General features: G+C 37.5%; 1 protein-coding gene across 1 annotated transcript in view; it reads right to left on the bottom strand.

Annotated features, from left to right (window-relative positions):
• Nucleotides 1-1,034: 1,034 nt before the first annotated feature.
• Nucleotides 1,035-22,230, bottom strand: part of mindy3 (MINDY lysine 48 deubiquitinase 3) — a 134,171-nt gene continuing 112,975 nt past the window's right edge. The window contains exons 12-15 of the mRNA XM_060824940.1: nucleotides 20,596-20,668; nucleotides 13,731-13,818; nucleotides 4,934-5,005; nucleotides 1,035-3,417 (exon numbers count right to left, since the gene is read on the bottom strand). Of these exons, the coding sequence (XP_060680923.1) occupies nucleotides 3,268-3,417; nucleotides 4,934-5,005; nucleotides 13,731-13,818; nucleotides 20,596-20,668 (383 nt within the window). The 3' untranslated portion in view covers nucleotides 1,035-3,267. The remainder of the gene's footprint in view (nucleotides 3,418-4,933; nucleotides 5,006-13,730; nucleotides 13,819-20,595; nucleotides 20,669-22,230) is intronic.

Genomic DNA, 22,230 nt, shown 5'->3' with positions numbered 1-22,230 from the left:
AAAGACCTTGGCTATTCACCCTATCTATGTCTCTTCTTGATTTGATAAACCCCTATAAGATCACCCCATAGTTTTCGACTGTCCAAGGAAAATAATCCCAGCCTATTCAGCCTCTCCCTGTAGCTCAAATTCTCTGATCCAAATAACATTCTTGTAAATCTCTTCTGAACCCTTTCAAGTTTTAACAACATTTTTCCTATAGCAAGTAGTCCAGAATTAAATGCAGATTAATTTAACAAAATTAAATGCAGTTTAATTTATCAGTCTTATCCTGCTCTTGTCTAATTGACTTGTTCCAGTTAGATACTGTACCAGCCTCAGACTTATCTCTTTTCTCACCACCTCTTTGGGGGTCTCCCTTCGGTCCCTTCCCATCCCCTACTAGTTTGAAATGTCCTGAGTAGCACCAGCAAATCTCCCCACCAGGATATTGGTCCCCTTCCAACTCATGTGCAACTCATCCTTCTTCTACAGGTCACTTCTACCCCAGAAGAGATCCCAAAAATGTGAATCCTTGCCCCTTACACCAGCTCCTTAGCCATGCGTTCATCTGCCCTATCCTTCTCTTCCTACTCTTACTAACACACGGCACTGGGAGTAATGCAGATACTGTTACCCTCGAGAACCTACTTTATAATCTCCTGTATTGTCTTTGCAGAATGATATCCCACTGTCTACCTATATCATTGGTACCAACGTGTATAACAACCTTCTGCTGGTCACTCTCCCCTTCCAGAATATTCTGCACCCGCTCAAAGATATCCTTGACCCTGGCACCAGGGAGGCAATACACCATTCTGATGTCTTTTTAATGGTTCAGAAGTTTATCAAAATGGTTCTTTAACAAAAACACAAAATAAGAATTTCTAGGATCAAGTGAATTATTTTAATATTCTCCAATAAAATGAAACATGGACCATTTATTGCTAAAGATATTCTTTACAGATAAAATTACTGTTTTAAAAGGAATGAAATGAAAAATAATTTTACAATAAGTTCCTGTTCAGCTTAGAAAAAGTTGAAATAACAAAACAATCAAATTAGCTCAAGTGCATTAAGAAAATAATTCAAGAACATTTTTCAACAGTATTTTTATTTTAGGCCAACTGCCAAATCATAATAAATAAGAGAACACGGAGTTTTATGCACAATAAATTGTTCATTTTTCATGCAGTCTAACAAGCGGAATTTAAATATACATGAACACTGGTGAACACGTGTAATTTTGACAAAAGGAAAGTCTTGCCAGTACAGTTGGATAACTTCAGATATAAGCTGCATTAATCACTGAAAAGGTTCAGAATGTATCACATTGTACTTAGCCACAATTTGGATCAATATTTTACCTCTATGGCTTTCATCGTGGTACTTTTTCAAAAATGTAAACTACAGAATTCCAGTATATTACTGAGAGCCATATACTCAGGTTCAGCTGGTAGTTAAAAACATATTGCAATGCACCGCAAAGTAAAACAAATGGCTCATCCAAACATTTCCAGGAATCTTTTTCATCCCCCTCCCCCCCCAAGAGATCACTGTAAAAGATAAAGTTTTTAGTCACTGTCACTGGTTAGGTTCATGGGATGTTGAAGATAAATAAACTCACTTACTGGACCCAGTTAGACAGGATGCTGTCAATTCTGTTTACATTAAAATTAAAATTCATGTACTTTAACTTAAAGGGCAACTGCATGCATCTTGAGGGGTACAGTTTTTCCAAAGTAATTTGCTTCTTCCTTCCTAATTACATTTATAATCCATGCTGTCTTTGACCCTCAGTTTTGAACTGACCCCTACTGTTTGAGAATAGCATTTTGGTACCGGGTTCCCTGAGGAGCACAGCAGAATGCTAGTGTGTCGAAGCAGATGTGCTCCATTGACATCACTAAAGAGATTCCATGCAATGTTTCTGCAATCAGCTGGAACACGTTTTGCAAAGAAAACGTCCAGTTGGCAACTCCATTTTCACTGCTCACACACGACATCAGGAATAATTATTGTTGGGGATGTCTTTTATGGTGAGTCCTATGATAATGTATGGAAGTACAACCATTTGAGTGAATGGTGTTGCTCAGAAGAATTTGTTATCTGAAAAGTCATTTGAAAAAACATGCTCTGATTCAGCACTGTGGATGTATCTACATCATAAGGACTGCAGCAGTTCATGAAAGCAGCACACCAGCACATTCTCAGGGTCAATTATGGACAGGCAACAAATGCTGGCTTATCTAGCAATACTTGCACTCTGTTGAAGAATTGAAAATAATTTAAATGCTACAGAGGCTGGAAATGTGAAATAAAAACAAATGTGTTAGATAAACTGAGCAGGTCAGGCAGCATCTATGGACCAAAGCAGAGTTCTCATTTCAGATAAAAATTATCTTCCATCAGGATAGAAAACTGAAATATCATACTGTGCCTTTTCATAGACATTGTCTAACCAGTTCAGCTTTCTCAGCATATTTATTTTCATTTCTTATTTAGAACATTCTGAGCAACTCTTGAAGACGTAAATATTTTGTACTTGGTTTCAAACATGAGTCAAATTCTTCAATTTGCACCTGAATCTGGTTCCTCTGGATTGTGCTGTGAAAATATCTAAGTTCTCTGGTGGAGAAATAGCTCACGTTGACAACTGCCCCAACATCAAGGCAAGCTTTTTGTGGCTGATGTAGATTTTTGGGTTATAGAAGGGGACCTATAAATGACAGCTGTATGAAGATGGTGCATTGGGTCTTCCAAAGACTGCAGCAGATTTACTAACAGAAGGAAATTACCACCTTAATCTGACACTTTTGGTTTTTGGGGAAATGCATTGTTCCTTTTGGAACTGCTACTCAGACCAGGTCTCTAGACAGCCATCAGGGTCTACACCTTTGACAGTTAAATGATCAGGAGACCTGCTCCATCTCAAAGCTGGTGGGGGTGACAGGACCCAGAATTACAGGCCCAAATCCATACAGGTCACTCTCTATACCACTAATTTAAGGAACTTTTATTTTATACATCAGGGATAATGTAATAAACAATTTCTCCTCTGTCTTAGTCATTTGACAGCACATTCCAGTTGACTATGGATAATCTTTTGATTAACAGTCAAAGACAGTGACTTGGATCTTTATCAACAGTCATTAGGATAATTAAGGTCTACAGTTTCTTAAGGACTTCAGGGACACTACATTCCAGTTAGCAGCATCTGTGTACAGATTTAAAATGCAATATAGCTTACAGTATTTGGAAGGTTGTTTGGTTTCAGAATTATTAGAATTAATTTAAGGACGGTGACCGGTCTGTATTCCACATGAGCTCTATGTACGGCCATTTAGTTTGCAAACAGCGTTTGATTGGAGTGTCATCAGTTCGCACCATCGGATCCTCAAAGCCCATGACAACAGCAGTTCCCTCAACATACATAACCTTTTGAAGAACAGAAGAAAAATCACTTTAATAGCTCGAAGAGCTGAAATGTATTTAATCAATTGTAAAATAAACAATACATGCTTTTCAAGTATATTTTTAGGCATGGCCAGTATATTCTAAAACAAGCAGTAAAGTCATGTGAAACTAGAAATGTGAAATGTGAAACTAATAAAGCATTCTATGACTAGGAAGGCTTTCACACGAAGCACAAACAGCCTCACTAACTACATTTAATGCTCAGGACAGCTGTGAGAGGTATACTTAATCTTTTGACCTAAAAGAACACAGCAAATGAAAGAAAAGGATCATGAGGATTCCAAATTAAGATGTGAGAGTTCTTTCAACTCCCAAGCCAAGTGGCTGGATGCACAGTGAAAGGTCACTGAGGCTTTCATTCTCTGCAATGTCTAATTGTTCCCAGTGGTTGGTAAAGGTTTGTTTAAGGTAATAAAGATGAAGTGTTTAATCAACCTGTTTTTTCTTTACTGGAGAATTACCGTAACCTTTTCTGGGGGAGGGTCACAAGAACATCAGGAACAGCCCTATAAAAACAGATTTGTTTCCCTGCCTCTTTCTTTTTGCTTTCAATAAAATGCTGAACAATCTTGTTAATACAGTTCTGAAACTACTCACAGTGCAATGCAAAAAGAGGTAATTTTACCAGTCTGCACCACTGGCAGACTTTTAGGCTAGAAAATGATTGGCAACAGCCATCTGACTTGCTAATGCCTGCAGCTGGCAGGCAGGATTCCCCACAGCAATCTGGACTTGAATGTTATCCATGAAGAACCACAGCTAAAAGATTGAGAGTGTTGTGTCCTACTCACAGCACAATTACTTAGTATTCTAATGCCACCGTAGATAGTACAGTCTCATGAAATAATTTTTACGTCAAATCGACTATAGTTATACCTTACAAAGCTCTGACAAGTGTATAACATCAAATGCAAATAATTTACAACATTCAATACTTCCAATTCATATTAATAACAAAAGTCCCAATTTTAACTGATCACACAAGTGAGAAGACGCTGCAATTGAGCTGGACATTTGTTTTACATCTCACTTTCACTAACTTCAGAGGTGAAAATGGAGCAAGATGGAAAATGGGATGCCAAGTTGTACATAATGTTTCTCATCAAATGTGTCAGATTAAAATTGGAGCTTAAAATGATTTCAAAATCTCACCTTTCTACTACTACTTTAATGCTTCAATAGCTTGAACTAGGATAAAAATCACAAAGCTATGGGGAAATAAGTTCAAGAGTGGATTTAATTGGATATCTCTTTCAAACGTTTGACAATGGTACGATGAAACAAATGGCTTACTGTGCTGTATAATTCTATATTTACATCAGTATTTATTTTTAATTAAATGCAATTATGGTTTGGATAATACCAAAACATGAAGTGTAAATTCCTCAAAAAATATCTTCATTGATATTGCTGGTATGCACATATTCAAATCAGGAAGTGACAGATGATTAACAGTTAAACTCTATTCTTGCCTCACCTTTTCACTGTGGTTAGACTGCTTCAACCCATTGTAGTGATACACAGTAAATGAATCGGGAATAGTAGATTCCTGAAAGTATAACAGAATGGGAGACTTTTACTTAGATTTTACACTTTAGTTTTCCCAAGTGCACTTTACAGCACTGGGATTCAATACTGCTTATCACATTATATTAGTCACACAATAATTAACTCAGCAGTTGTTAATTGATCTAATTGAGTAATTATCACAAATAAATGTTCAGGCACACAGCACAGAGATTCTCATTAAATTAGGAAAATTAGAAGCGTATACAGCACCCAATTACTGAAGAAAATGTTTAGATTAAAGCCTGGAGTTTCTGATCAGCTGTGTTAATTTCTCAGCACTACCTGGCTGATGTAAGTTTAACTGATGTCAAAGTTCTTTATATTTTAAGTGGAACTCAAATGTTTCAGATTGTATATGCTGGTTTAAAGGCGGCACCAAAACCCTCCCAGCTGAAATTAATCATGATTGGAGTTTCTTTTAATCTCACTTGAATTCTCAGGCAGAAAAAAGTTTCTGGGCTTTGAGGTGGTTCATAAGAGGACTAACCTTATAAGCTTATGAAAGTAAATGGGCTGAAAATGTGTTGCTGGAAAAGCGCAGCAGGTCAGGCAGCATCCAAGGAACAGGAAATTCGACGTTTCGGGCATAAGCCCTTCTTCAGGAACAGCCCTTTTCCTGTTCCTTGGATGCTGCCTGACCTGCTGCGCTTTTCCAGCAACACATTTTCAGCTCTGATCTCCAGCATCTGCAGACCTCACTTTCTTCTATGAAAGTAAATGTACTAAGAAACAGACTACTGGAATACAGTATAAGTAGGAAATTGTTATGCTAGTTTAATTTTTAAAAAAAATCAGTAAAATAAAATTTGATTACATACAGGTAACTGATAAAAAATGACAAATGAATTTTTTGGTTATAATTCAGTTTATATTATTAAATATAACAATGTGTATATTTTAAGCAAATTGTGTTAAAATGCTGAAAGATTATGCTGATTCACAGCAAATTTTGCATTTGGCAAAATGTGCTCGAGTATGTGTGGAAAAGTAACAATGGATGCAATGTTGGGTGCTTTCTCCACCTGGTTTGCCAATTCTGTGTCTCACAATCTTATACTCCACAACCACCTGATGAAGGAACATCGCTCTGAAAGCTAGTGCTTCCAAATAAACCTGTTGGACTATAATCTGGTGTTGTGTGAGTTTTAACCATCTTAGAATGCTGTGGAAATCATTTTTTCAGGAAGTTTCAATATGTTCAGAAAATGAGATAATTGAAAATATTCCACTGCATTATTTGTTTAAACCTTTGTACAACTAAGGACTTTGAAAGTGTTGAATAAAATGCAATAACAATTACAGATGATACTCTAATTGAAATTTAACAATTACAAATAAGAATCCATAAAATAAGACTCAACTGTTTAAAGAGATAATTGGCTGCATAGATGCTTTTATCTATTTCATAGTTGCTGCAAGAAAAACTTTGGCCCCAGCATAATCTGAACTTTGCTACGTGTATTTTCAACCACAGAGTATAAAGCACTTCAAATAGATTTATTATAAACATATTCTAAGACCATAAGATGCAAAAGCAGAAGTAAGCCAATTGGCCTATTGCGTCAGATTATCAGGCTAATCTGATAATCCTCAATGCCTTTCCCTATAACCCTTCATTTCCTTACTGATTAAAAATCTGTTGATTTCAGCTTTGAATATAATTAACGATCCAGCCCTGACAGGTTTCCACCAAATCAATGCCTTCAGAGAATAACTTCCTCCTCATCTCCATCTTAAACGGGCAACCCCTTATTCTGAGATTCTGTTCTTCTGGTCCGAAATTCTCCCACAAGGGGAAACAAAATTGTGCCATAAAGTGAGACAGCATACACTGCCTCCTAGTTTTCTATGTATTCTACTGCACATTTCCCACAGTAAATAGAACCAGGAGTCAGATATTTGAACCCTGTGCCTGTATCACCATTCAATTAAATCATGCTGATCTAATTGTACCCTGATTTCCATCTCACTGTGTGATGCCACCACCCTCTACTCCCTGTCAATCAAAAGTCAAATGCAGCCTTGAATACAGTCAACAATTCAGATTCCACTGTACACCTTGGAACAAAATTCCAAATAAAAACAAACTTTGAAAGAAGAAATTTCTCATCTCAGATTTAAATTAGAGATTTTGTTTTAAACTGTGGTGTTTTGGTTCTAGATTTCCCACAAGGTGAAATATCCTCTCAGCATTACCTGGTCAAGCTCCCTCAGAATCATACATTTCAACACAATCATTCTTCTGAACCTCAATGAGCATCAGCCCAAACTGTTCAACTTTCCCTCATAACAACTTTCCTTTATCCCAAAAATCTGCCAAATGAACCTGTTCTGAATTGCTTGCAAATGCAATAAACCCTCTCTTAAGTAAGGAGACCAAAACTGTACAGTCACGGAATCCCTACAGTGCAGAAAGAGGCCATTCATAAAGTTTGCATTGACTCTCCAAAGAACATCCCACCTAGACTAAGATCCACCCCCACCATCCCATCCTCATAACTCTGCAAGAGACTTTTATCTTGGTCAGTCCTTCTAACCTGCACATCTTTGGATTGTGAGAGGAAACCAGAGCACCCAGAGAAACCCATCTAGACACGGGGAGAATATGCAAACTCCAAGCAATCATCCAAGGCTGGAATTGAACCCGGAACCCTGGTTCTGAGAGGCAGCAGTGCTAACCACTGAGCCATCGTACCACGAAGTTGTAGCAAGAATTATCTATTTTTATACTCTATCCCCATTGCAATAAAGGCCAACATTTCATTTACTTTCCAAATTATTTACTGTGACGGCATGCTAATATTTTGTCATTCATGTATGAGGAAACTGATCTCATTTTACCATAGATATTTGCGATCCTTCTCTGAGTAAATTACATTGTATTTTTCTTCTACCCCTGCCAAAGTAGATAACTGCACATTTTCCCACATTATACCTCATTTGCCAAATCTTTGCCCACTCACATGACTTATCTGTATTCCTTAGTATTATTCTCAAGTTGCTTTCTTACCTATCTCTCTAATGCTAAACATTTGGCTATAATTTACCATTTCCATTCACAGTATTAATATAGATTCCAACTCGCTGAGGTCCTAGTATTGATCATAGTAGCAGCTCACTAGTTACAGTTTGTCAAGTTGAAAATGACCATTTGTCCTGACTCTTCTGTTTCCTGTAAGATGTTCAAATAGCTGTTCAAACAAAACTATCACCCCAAAACCATGAAAATAAAACTTGCGTGAGAATCTTTTTATGTGACCCGTAAATATCTAAATGCACAAAATGATTCCACTCTCCTAACACTGTTACATCCTCAAAGAACTGTAATTAATTTGTTAATTTCCTACACAACACTATTTGTATTATAGTTTTCGTAGTGTCCCATTATCTCCTTAATAATGATTTTAGTATTTTCTCCAATGGCAGTCTAACGCTTCCTGTCTTCCTCGAATGGATGTGTTCCACATGCAGCTATCCAAGTTGCTGGACTTTTCCAGAATCAAGGGAATTTTGGACTATCACTATCAGTACACCCATATATTTTCCTATTATTTGTTTCAGATCATTACATAGAAGCTATTGGGTTCAGGGGACTTTTCAGCCTTTATTCCTATTAGGCATCCTTGTACACTTTTTCGAAGTGTTGTGCTTGATTTCAATTCTTCCAACCCTTTTGTCTCCAGATTTTATACTATGTTTGGGCTGCTTTTGGGTTTCCAACTGTGGAGATAGACACAAAATGCTTAATCAAAGCCTCCGTCATTTATTTGTTTCTGATTAATTCCCCAGTCTCATCCACTAATGAACGGATGCTTACTTTAGCTATACTTTTCCATTTTATAGACTAGTAGGAGCATTTACTGTCTGTTTCAATATTTCTCGCTCATTTTCTCTTGGTTTCTAATTTTTTCATTTTTCGTTTTAGTTATCTTTTGTTGGATTCTACAAGAAATCCCAATCTTTTGGTCTACAATTAAGCTTTGCAGCGTTGTAAGCCTTTTATTTTCAATGTTATAGAATCCTTAACTTTCTTAGCTTAGATGGAACTGCCTTCTCAGTTTTTCTTTCTCAATGAAATACATTTTTGGCGAGAGCCAAATGATCTCCTTAAATATCTCCCACTTATCCACTTTAGCCAACTCTGACATCATGCCCATGAAACTGCTTTTATTTATATCTATATGCAATTGTTTTAGATCCAGGTTGCTCATCCTCAAATCAACTATGAAATTAGATCATGTTATGAAAGCTCTTGCCTAGAAAATCCTTACTTAATTCTGTTTCATTACACATGACCAGGTCTAATATGGTCTGTTCCCTGGTTCGTACCAGAATATCTTTTCCTAAGAAACTGTCTCGTGTACTCTCTCTAAACTTATCCTCCAGGCTTTGTCAATTTGTTTTTTTCTTGAGGAATAAAAATTAAAATAGGCTATAATTACTGCAGTACCTTTTACAAATCTCCATTATTTCTCAAGTTATACTCAGTCTTTCAGAGTAAATACAGTTACGGGGCCTATGAACTATTCCCATCAATGGATTTCCTATCACTGCTCAAATTGATTCGATTTCTTGATTATCTCAACAAACATAATTTCTCACTATGCATTGATTTTATCCTTTATTAACAGAGCAAACCTACCTCCATTTTCTTTCTTCCTGCCAATTTCAAAATGTTAACATCCTTGAATACTCAGGTCCCAGCCTTGGTCACTTTATAAACATGCCTGTAGTGTGATTTATTTCTATTTGTACTTTCAATTCATCTTGTTATGAATGTTGTGATCGTTCAGATAATTTTGTCTTTGGACCATTTTTTTCCCTACTTTATTTGTTGGTGCACTTTTCTGTTACTTTTCTCTATGACTTCCTGTTACACTCTGGCTATTAGTTCCAAGTTGTAACTGGGCTATCATTAGCATCCACATTTCCATCATGGGAACCTTTCCCCACCCTATTAATTAGTTTAAATGTCTCCCTTCAGACCTAGCTGAACAAATTTTCAAGACTCTGGTGTTTAAACCTGCCTTGGTGCAACAGCTGCCTGTTTGCTCATCACTACTGCCAGTCTTCCATGAATTGAAACCCACCGCTCCCACAATAATCTCAGTTATCCTACTGCTCGCAAATTTAGTAATAATGTAGAGACTCTTACATTTTGTAATTCTGCCTTTTAATTTAGGTCTTATTCTGAATTTAACACATATTTCATTGCATTACACAGTGATAATCCCAGTGGTTCACAAGCACCCTCACACCAGGAAATTTCTTTCAATTTGATGATCATCCTACCAATACAGCCAATACCAATATAATTACAAATAATTAAGCTAGTAAAGAATGCAAATGGATATCCCAAACATTACAGAACATACTCTATGGAAATATTGTACAGTCAAATATTAATTTAACAACATGCTGGGCCATTGCTATTAAATGTGAGAACTAGATTTACAATTCCATACAAAGGTTAAGGCCCTAAAACTGATGCTATCAAGATTAAATACTTTCTAGGGATCTGGTTGCCTGGTGTAAGGTGTTCATCGGAGGGTGTGCATTGGACTACAACAATAAATTTAGTTGAGAATGGTAAAAACTGCATTAATCACATTGCTCCAAAGATACAAAGTAATAGTAATGTATATTCCTCTACCGTAACCTCTTTCCACATTTTTATTCTGTTCTTCCTTACATTTCGCTTCAGATTTTTCCTGACTGATAACTTCACTACAATATTTACTTACTTTTAATCTCTCTCTCTCCATTAAAGGAAAATTGCAGATTTGCAATACAGCCTATATAAATCTATGATTACTATTCTAAGGGAATGAAGGAGGCTGTGAATTTGCGTGACTCCAATAATGAGTGCATGAGTTTTGCTTGGCTATTATAAACTCTATTGTTTGTGTAAACTATATAGAATTGTCAATGCAATAAAAAGATAGCATTATTTTTAATTCTGGCAGTTGACAGAAAATTATCTGGAGAAAGTGAGGACTGCAGATGCTGGAGATCAGAGCTGAAAATGTGTTGCTGGAAAAGCGCAGCAGGTCAGGCAGTATCCAAGGAGCAGGAGATTGGCGTTTCCGACATGGGTCCTGAAGAAGGGCTCATGCCCGAAATGTCGATTCTCCTGCTTCTTGGATGCTACCTGACCTGCTGCGCTTTTCCAGCAACACATTTTCAGAAAATTATCTGGAGTCTAGTTTACTATCCGTGAATCTTTTGAGTTTGAAGTTAAATCAAATGGGAAATGTATTTGGAAAATATTGAGGCAATCACCAAGTGATGCTTGCAAAAATAGTTGTTCCTTGTTTAGATTTTCCTTGTTTATATTTACACAGGCTCCAGATTTCTTTTGCTGACCACCTAATTTTAGTTTCTAAATGTGAATTTTTACTAAGGTTAATTATACCACATATAGTGTTGGTTCAAAATGTATCCTTTTTCCTGCACAGTACATAATACAAATTTTTAAAAAGCTTGGAGTTACAATTTTATAAAAGAGCCTGTGTAGATAGTGTCAAAAGGGGAAATCTTACTTGCTGGTGAATGTTTACCAGGAACACAATGATGATGCAGTTTTGTACCAGCTGTCTGATATTTAGCAGTCGCTATAATATAAAGGTACAGATTCTAAAACCTGCACATTTTAAAAGACCAAGAATGGAATGCAGAATTCAAGAAAAAAATATTTTAGAAATTAGCAAGTAGGCTTTACAAAACCAATCTTGAGTTTACCAGGCTTTTAACACATTTATTTAAAGTTTAATTGGGCCCAATACTGCAGAATGAACAAGAGAATCTTTATGGTGGGGGAGGGTAAAGGAAGGAAAAGGATTAAAGCATCATCATTCATTTCACATAAAGCAAGTCTGGGAAGGGACCGATAAAAGCATGCAGAGTGTTCACAGGTTAGATTAAAAAAAAGTCATCCATGGGATGTGGCTGAATCAGTATTTGTTACCCATCCCAAAATGCCCAGAGTCAAAAGATAGGAGTCAACCACATTCCTGTGCATCTAAATACACATGTAGGCCAGATTTCCTTTCCTAAAAGACTTTAATGAACAACATTGATTTTTTTTTTCAACAGCCATCAATAGTGGTTAAATGGTCACCATTAAGCTAACTTTTACTTCCAGATTTTTTCTTAACTGAACTCAAATTTCACCATCTGCTGTGGTCTGATTTGAAACCATAGCCCCAGCATATTACTCTAGGTTATAGCCCAGTGTTGTTATGAAGTCACCACTTCCCATAATACATATGGTTGATGCCTATAAATTTATTCAAAAACATAGGCTTTAAGAGGGGGAAGAGAGAGAGAAAGAGAGACACTAAATCAGGGTTATGTAAGGGGTTAGGTTTGGAGAAGCTTGGATATTTCAGGTGAGCTGAAAGAAATTACAAGAGTTTAACAGAGAAATTAGGTCATGGAGGGATTTGAGAACAAGAATCAGAATTTTAAAATTGAGGCACTGATTAAATGAGCAAATAAAGTTCAGCAACGACAGAAATGGATCATGGCACAAAATTAGGAGACTGGCAGTAGAGGTTTGGATGCTCTCAAGTGGGTGGAACATGAGAGGTAACAAAGACATGAATGAGGGTTTCAGCAACCACTGAGTAGAGACAGAGTTGAGTAATGTCGCTGAGGTTGAAGTGAGGACATATTGGCGAGGACACAGTGGCCGAAAGGTCATCTCAGAGTCAACTATTTCGATGCTGTGATTAGCCTGGTTCAGTCTCTGATAGTTGAGAGGAAAATGGATGGTGGTGGCATCATGGCAAGAACTGCTGGCTTTACTTTTCTCAGTATTTAGTTTGTGTGTGGGGGGGTGGAGCTTCTACAATTTCAATATTGGATGGCGGCAAGCAGTTAGAACCAGCAGAAACGTTGAGAGAGGTGTTAGAAAGGTGGAGTAGGATATCAGCAGCATATATGTGACAATCATCTTTTTAGATAATGTAACCAAGATTTAGCATGATCAAAGGACAGGCCAAGATTAGATCCTTGGGGAATGCCAAAGGCAAGATTAAAGGGTGCTGTGAATATGAATTCATGTGCTTATGTGGAAGGGGAGACTATGGAAGAACATGATGGCAACTGACTCAACAGACAGGCAGTGTATTAAGTAGACATGTACGTTGAATTGATTACAATATTATTAGAACCTTCCATTATATTAATCCCTAGGAGTAATCTTTTCAACATAATTAATGTACCAATAAACTTCTGTATAAGTGTGACATACTGTAAATTTGAGATGGTATTTCTCACAATTCTCCTCCCATAAGGAACAGCAGCGAGAGAAAAAAATTAGCTATTCATAGAATTATCCTACATCATTGACCAGAGAATGAAGACTGCTTTCTGGTATTTTTATTTCAGTTATCGCTTGCGTTTTCTTTCTTTCCCTTTCAGAATTGGTTTGGTGGCATAACTAAGAGGTAGAATTTAAAAGTCATCTGCATATGAAAAGGAGTAGGTAGGGTTGATGGATCTGGGCCAAATGCTGGCAAATGGGACTAGATTTATTTTGGATATTTGGTTGGCATGGACAAGTTGGACCAAAGAGTCTATTTACATGTTATATGTCTCTATGATTCTATAACTCTGTGATAAAACATATTGATGTACTAATATTTTTTTCCCTCAAATTGGACAACCATTTTGTTAGAATACTAAATAAAAAGCTTTACCTGCTCAGGAAAAAATTCTTGTAGAAACGTTCCAAGTAAGATGATTCCTAATCCTTCAGGGTCTAGTTTGTTCTTCATAATGTTCACACTGAAAGAAAACATTACACTGAAATAGCCATATCGAACAATGTATGCACATTATAAACAGTTTGTAATTTTGGATGATGTAAAATATATAATGGCACTTGGCTACTTGGAGAAAATAAACTGTGATTCTGGACATGTCACACATTTTACTGTAATAATACATGTGCTTTTGCAGACCTTATGGTGCCAATAATAACATAAACTTCATTAAAGTCAGTAAATGAATACATACCATGTTATTTCACAGAACAGAAATGAATACCGAACAGAATTAGCTAAATAATTTGGGAAGTGTTACATGACACCTGAAGGGTTTTGGTAAATCTTTGAAAGTGACGAGAGACGTAGGAAGAGAAAAAGGGTTCATGGATAGCTTAAGTGTGCAAGACTATGATGGCTGAAGGCTCTGCTAATTATTAGGGGTTGAATGAAATTCACAGCAGTGGAGGAGAAAATCCCTGGATATATTGCTGAAACAAGCTCTGAGGTGAATTTGTAAATTAAGAGAATGTTGAATTCAAATTGCTGGAGAAAGTCAGCAGGTCTCCAGCAATGAAGAGAGAAAGTAGAGTTGAGATTTTGAGTCCTGTGATCCTTCTTCAGTTCTTCCACAGATGCTGAGAGATGTGCTGAGGTTCCCCAGCAATTTCTGTTTCAATTTCAGATTTTCAGCATCCGCAGGTCTTGGTTTTACTTTAGAATATCAAATTCACTGACTTTTTTGTGCAGTGATTTGAGAAGACAAAGGCATAAGGAGGAAATGTTGTCAACATGGATGAGGTTCCCTAAGTGATGAATATGATACAAAATTCTGAGTTGAGCTTGGATCAAATAGAAAATTAAGATTTTGTCTGATTCGGCAGAACCTGAATCTGCATTTATGGAGTTCAAAGTTCTGAGATTTTGAGGAGAGCCATACAGGATACATTTGGTCCTTTCAGAATTAAATTTAAAAAAATTCTGGTCATCTTCTACCTCTCAGTCAGACAGAATAGATGCCTGTGGTATTGGAAGTAATAACTTGGCCAAGTGGGACAGCAAGATACTACTGGTATGCGTGTTAACTGAAAAATGCAGTGGTTAAGAGCAGTATACAGCGAGAAAAATAAGGGTGAAGGATGGAAGCATTGAGCACTTCTAAGGCGAATGTGTGGAGAAAAGTGGTAAAGATATTGCAGATTGCACTGGTTATGTTCAGGGCTCCAGGAATAAAATCAAATGAAAGGAACTGTTCTCAGAGTTTGTGGTAGAAGACTGAATCAACAAAACTAAACAACACAGAAAGGCCAAAGAACAGAAGGAGACACATTTTGGCCTGGTAGCAACTATAGTGATGAACGAGAACTTTGATCAGAATGGTCTTTCTGCTGAGGGTGATTTAGAAGTTGAACTGAACAAAGAATGGTGCCAAAGCCTTTGAGCTTTGCTGCACATGTAGTGAGCTGTATGCAGTACTTAAATAAATGATTTTGCTTGCATTTTATGCAATGCCAGCTTTGAATGACTACGCAAGATACTTCTTAAAGTTTTATCAATGAAATAGTTTTAAGAGAAGTGATGGGAATAGGGGTGAAAGGAGATTCAAACAGAAATTTGGTGACAGAAACTATGGAATAAACATTTGTTGTAACAAATAAATAGTGATGCTTTAGACTTTGGTCAAAGCATAAGGCAATTTGTTGGAAATGTGGACTATTTTTTATCCTTTCATGGGATGTGAATGTTGCTGACAAGGAACAGCAGATCTGATAGCACCTGCTTTATGCCACCATTGAATCAAAGTTTCTCAATTTGTGAAAGAAAGGCGATAACAAAATGGACAGCAAGAGACATGGCATGGAGAAAGAAAGTAAGAGGAGCAGAGAAAGGAATGTTTTGCAGGCGGCTTTTCAAACTGACCTTTATTTTATTGTGGGAGAAAAATTGAAATCAAGCAAAGAATCTGACTAGTGACACATCAACCTTTGATAGCAGTGCAAGGTTTAAAATTAATTCACTCAAATAAGCCACCAGAACGGAGTTTGCTAGAAAATGAAGTGTTAATAAATTAGGTTAAAGAAAATCTAAATGCCATTTGAAGCCTCAGCATCAACAATAATAGTCGTTTTCAAATAAACAAACACTCTTAGCTTCATTTGTTACAGAGCTGAAGTATCACGAAGGTCATTTGGCCCCAAGTATAACTTATGTTTATGCTATACAAACTTTTGCCTCTTCTCCTCATCCCTCTCTCCACAGCAGCGATGCCAGAATTAAACTGCTGTTGGCTTTTTTGCCAGCACAATCTGGTACTATTCAAAACTATTTGCTTTGCATCGCCTTTTTTGGGAGAAAAACTCACATCGGGTCATTTATGTTTAACTTCTTATGAAAGCAAAGACAAAGTAGAATCCAGAGATTCCATGTGTCAGCATTTAAAAACTGTACTGCATTATGTAGAGGAGGAAAAAAAATCCTCTGATTAATCCAAAGATGTGTTCAGTGTATTTTCATTCCAAAAGGATCCTAATGTTGATACTTAAAGGGCTAGAACCAGGAACAATACATCCCACTGAGATGATGCTTATCCACAATTACTTGCACTAACTTAGAAAAACGTTTTGTTTTGCTTCAGGATATTTTGATTAAGTTATGTGAAAATTGTGGAATTCTTCAAAGGTTGAGCACATGGGAACTTTTCCAAACAGTACATTCTCTTTGAAAAAAGCAAACAAATATGCGAATACAAGGTCAACACAAGACAATGACCAACATTTCAGTTCGGTGATGAATGCACAATCTCCCTAACTGACAATAGTTCTAATTAAGGGAAAAAACAAATAACAGGCAGAGAAAAGATAATCTGAAATCAATTTCAGGCATTACTTTCCTCCTTAACAATGAAAAAAGCTGTAACAGATAGTTGCTGCCCAAAATATAGCAATAGACATACTTTAATAGCCCACTAGTCAGATATGTCCCAATGTTTTTCATGACTTAGGATCATAGAGGATCAGAAAAGATCTCGTCTAAACATTGAACTAAAGGTCAGAGATTTCTTACTCCACTTACATTTTATATTTTATACCAGTACTGTAGTTCTGTTGTTGTGGTTTTGTTCGCCGAGCTGGGAATTTGTGTTGCAGACGTTTCGTCCCCTGTCTAGGTGACATCCTCAGTGCTTGGGAGCCTCCTGTGAAGCGCTTCTGTGATCTTGCCTCTGGCATTTGTAGTGGTTTGAATCTGCTGCTTCCGGTTGTCAGTTCCAGCTGTCCGTTGCAGTGGTCGGTATATTGGGTCCAGGTCGATGTGCTTATTGATTGAATCTGTGGATGAGTGCCATGCCTCTAGGAATCCCCTGGCTGTTCTCTTTTTGGCTTGTCCTATAATAGTAGTAGTGTTGTCCCAGTCGAATTCTTGTTACTTGTCATCTGCATGTGTGGCTATTAAGGATAGTGGTCGTGTCGTTTCGTGGCTAGTTGGTGTTCATGGATGCGGATCGTTAGCTGTCTTCCTGTTTGTTCTATGTCGTGTTTTGTGCAGTCCTTGCATGGGATTTTGTATACTACGTTGGCTTTGCTCATGCTGGGTATCGGGTCCTTTGTCCTGGTGAGTTGTTGTCTGAGTTTGACTGGAACAACACTACTATTATAGGACAAGCCAACAGAGAACAGCCAGGGGATTCCTAGAGGCATGGCACTCATCCACAGATTCAATCAACAAGCACATCGACCTGGACCCAATATACCGACCACTGCAACGGACAGCTGGAACTGACAATCGGAAGCGGCAGATTCAAATCACTACAAATGCTGGAGGAAAGATCACAGAAGCGCTTCACAGGAGGTTTCCAAGCACTGAGGATGCCATCTAGACAGGGGACGAAACGTCTGCAACACAAATTCCCAGCTTGGCGAACAGAACCACAACAACGAGTACCCGAGCTACAAATCTTCTCACAAACTTTGAACTGTAGTTCTGTGTGCAGTCCTAGTCACATTATAGGAAAGATGTAATTTCTCTGGAGAGTGTACAGAGATTTCTGAGAATGTTGCCAGGGTTACAGAATTGTAGTTACGAGGAGAGATTGGAGAGCTTGGGGTTGTTTTCCTTGGAACAGAGAAGCTGAGAGGCAACATGATTGAGGTATACAAAATTATGAAGAGTAGACAGGAGGAACCTATTTCCCTCGGCACAGAGTTCAAAAATCAGGGATCATAGATTCGAGCTAAGTGGCAGAGGAACATGGGGACAAACTTTTTTTTTTACATAGAGGGCAGTGGATGCCTGGACTTTTTGTTGCCGAAGTTGGTGGTGGAAACAGAGACCCTAAAAAGTACCAGGATCTGCACCACAAATGCTGCAGCGCTATGGGCTGTGTGCAGGAAGATGGGATAAGAAAGGGCATCTATTTGTCTTTGGACTGGCATGGGCGAGATGGGCTAAATAGCCCCCATGCTATATTTGTGCTTCTATTGTTATCTTTAAAAACAACTTTAATCCTTATTGAAGCACGCTCACTGAAACTGAAAACCCAGACTTAATGTAGAAAGTTCATTTGCGGAACAGTAAATCTCAGCATGTTGGATTTTGTCTTCTTGATAATTTTAAATCATTTCAGTGTGAAGGAAAAATAAACAATTCTTTAGCTGGAATTAAGCAATGTTAATAGAACAGCACAACTTCAACTCTGATGAATAGATAAACTGAATTAAGCAACTTCAAGTAAGTATACAACGAAGCCGTGGAGAAATATTTAAAGAACATACTTTATGACTGAGAAACCACCACTGCATCAAAAATATTTTGTCTGAAGTTTGTGAACAAGCAACATATTAAAAACAACAGCTGATTGATTCCAGCCCCATCTGCTTTTGACAGACTATAATCCTGCTTTCCATATTTCCAATTCCAGGGAAAAAGGATTTTCTCTTGGAATGCTGAAAAACTAGTGTAGAGTGAAAAGCTTAAATTTGGCACGTATTGCTGCAATTTTAAATTTATTTTCATCTCGTGTTTCTGATTACGTGTGCTTGAAAGTTAATTGATTTTGTGTGTCCTCTCAAGTACTTTTGAAACAAAAAAATTCAGCTTGAGTAAAAAAATACACAATGCTCAGAAAAGTAGAGCAGAAAAAGATGTACTATCCATCAAGGGGAAAAAAACCCAGAATAAATAAAAATTTCCTGTGTTTTGGCAGCCTTTTACACAAAATTGAAGGGCTATTTAATCACCTAATACTGCTAAAAAAAATGGATGAGTCACAAACCATTGACTGAGACAAATTCAGGACACTGTTAACAGTGCAGCCAAAAACATAAACGGAATGAGTGGAACAGTGTTAATTTTCCTCTCTCAGAACTCAAGGGAGACCAGCAAGGCACAGAAGTGTTTGCGCTTCAGAGAACTGTCCACGTTTTTCCCCTTTGTCAATTTCCTGCACAAGCCTGGCAACTAAAAAAAGAAAAATCTGAATCAAGAATTAATTGGTCAATTAGCTTTGCCCTTCTTGTGGATTAATGTGTACAATACAACAGGATTCAGAATTGAATGGATGAACCAGGAGTTGAATGTGGATTTGCAGAACGCAAATCATGCTTAATTAACTGCATTGCGATTTGAGTATGTCACACATCATCCAGATAAACGTAACACAGTGGATTTTGCAGTTTTGGATTTATAGAATGGGATTAAAAGGCATCAGTTAACAGACTGGTTCTAGAGACAAAGACAGGATATTAAAGGTACAGTAGCCACGTGGACAGAGGTAGCCTGTTAGAATAAGAACAAAAATTAAACAATTCTTAACAAAAGAGAGAGAAAAAGATTGATCATACTTTGTCTTACACATAGTATATATTTTTTGGTAGCAAAAAAAAAACTGCATTTTCAAAAGTCTTTCATTTTGCAGTCAGCAGGAGAGATGCAAGAAGTGCCAAATTTTGAAGGAGTGAATAATTTATACTGCATGACTTTTGTCATGCTGATTAGATGGGAAGTAGAGTCTAATTGGCTGAGGTATTATCAGGGAGTATGCATCTAATAACTTTTCTCAAAAATTAATTTGAGATATTTGTGTCACTGGCTCAGCCACCATTGATTGCATATTAATTTAGTTGTCCTTAAGGTGGTGGTGGTCATTTTTTTCTGAATCATTATAGATCATGTCTTATCTTGTCACCCACCCTTGTGTTTAATTCAAAAAAATAATTACAATTCACGTGTTCCTTTTCTTGCAGAGGACAGATTCCTTCTTGTGAATAAATACAACTTCTAGCAAGTGGTGTGCCACACTGCAAGCTTTTCTTGAATTAAACAAAAGTGTGAGACATGAGTTCCCTTATGCATTTGCCATAACAATGCTTTCACCAGAGTCCGAGTCAATTTGCTAACTATCCAGCATCCTTTTATCTTGCAGAATTGTTGCGCTCTTCAAAATGTGGCATCTTTGCATCTGCTATAATTAAAAAATGAAAAGCATCAAAAGCAAAACTCTTATCTTCAGCAATAATCAAGTTCAGATATTACTTACTTATCATAAGAACTACAACATTAACACTTTTATTTTGAGGTTTAATATCACAGTACAGTTGAGTCTGACATAGTTCCGTTCTCGTGAGATCTGGCATTATAAGAAAATTGCACAAAGCCAATCCATTTAAGCTAGTGGGGCCCGAATCACATTATAGCCAATAGAGATAAGGAAAGATCACGTTCTACAAATAACAGTCTAAATTCTTCAATTCGCGTTGAAGTAGTGCATGTTATAGCAGAACAGACTACTGATGGGAATACTTACTATTCAGGGTCTGACACTAGGTCCAATGCTTTCATCACATCCTCAAGCATTGTGTCAGGTATAAATCCATTATCTGCAAAACAAAAATCTTTCATGAGGAAAAATCCTTGGATTCAGTAATGACTGACAAAAGTATCTCCAATTCATCATGCCTTGAGAGAACCAGTGAAAGCCAGAAATCTGAAGCAAAGATTCTTGACAAGGTAGCAATGAAACTAGTTAGGGCTGTCAAGCCATTAAGAGTTAATCACAATCTACCAGCCAAGAAAAAAATATCTCAATCACATCTATCCAATGATGGCTTTTAAGAATTTTGTAAAGTTTTATAGAGTTTACCTTTTGCTCTTCAAAATGTACAGAACACAAACCTAGACTCTCAATATCTTTGTAAATCATTCCTGCCATCTCAGAGTTTAATCTGGTGAACCACACTTGCATTCCCTCTATGATAAGTCTACCTCTCCTCAGAAAATCTTGTAGCACAGGGGTAGTGACCCTATTTCTGGGCCAGAATGTCTTCGGTTAAGTCCTACCTGCACTGCTGCTGTGTCATAACATGCCCAAGCAAACTAATTAACTGTAACTCTTTAAAGATGGGAACCAAAACTCTGCACAATATTCTAGGGGTGGTCAATACAACTGCAGCAAAACATCTCTACTGCTATACCAAATCCCCTTGTGACGAAGGCCAACATGTCCTTTGCCTGTCTAATTGCTTGTTGCACCTGCACACTAACTTTTAGTTACTCTTGAGCAAGCACACTCAGGTTTCTTTGGTTTCCCACACTTACCAATCACAAATATACTTTTTTCCATCAAAGTGAATAACTTCATAATTATTCATATCAAATTCCATCTGCCATGTTCAAAGCTGTTCACCAAGTTGATGAAGGTTCTCTTTGCATCCTCCTCACAAATCGCACTGATACCCAGTCATCAGCAAATTTAGAAAAATGACAATTAGCTTCCACATTTAATTTATTTAGATTGTGAAGTATATTTGTGGATCTTACTTAGTGTTTAGATCACAAGTTGAATATTGTTGTAGTTCTGGAATCCACATTATAGGAGGAATGTGACTGCACTGCAGAGGAGCTTTACCAGGATCTGCATGGGCTGGAGAGTTTTAACGAAGAGAAATTGGATAGACTGGGGTTACCTTCCTTGGCATAACTGAGAGGAGATATGATTTGGATGTATAAAATTAAGAGGGGCATAGACAGGGTAGATAATCAACACGTTTGCTTTAACATTAGTGGATAGACTGACACTGACAAAAACACTGCCTGTTGCCCATGCAGGAAGTGTTCTCCAACCAGTGGATCGCCTGCCCCTGATTCCAGTTTTGCTAAGGGTTCTTGTTGCCACATTCAGTCAAGTGTGATCTCGATGCAGAGGGCTGTCACTCTCACTCAGGAATTCAGCTCTTTTGTCCACACTTGAACCAATGCTGTAACGAGGTCAGGAGCTGATTGGCCCTGGTGGAACCCAAACTGGGAGTCACTGAGCAAGGGCAAGACGGTGGTGCTGGAAAAGCATAGCAGGCCAGGCAGCATCTGAGAAGCAGGAAGATCAATGTTTTGGGCAAAGCCCTTCACATCAGGAATGAGGTGGGAGCCTCGGAGGTGGAGAAGT

Source organism: Hemiscyllium ocellatum, chromosome 5 (assembly GCF_020745735.1).
Source record: "Hemiscyllium ocellatum isolate sHemOce1 chromosome 5, sHemOce1.pat.X.cur, whole genome shotgun sequence".
Taxonomy (NCBI): domain Eukaryota; kingdom Metazoa; phylum Chordata; class Chondrichthyes; order Orectolobiformes; family Hemiscylliidae; genus Hemiscyllium; species Hemiscyllium ocellatum.
The sequence above is the reverse complement of the archived record's forward strand: the minus strand, read 5'-3'. Positions and strand labels throughout refer to the sequence as shown.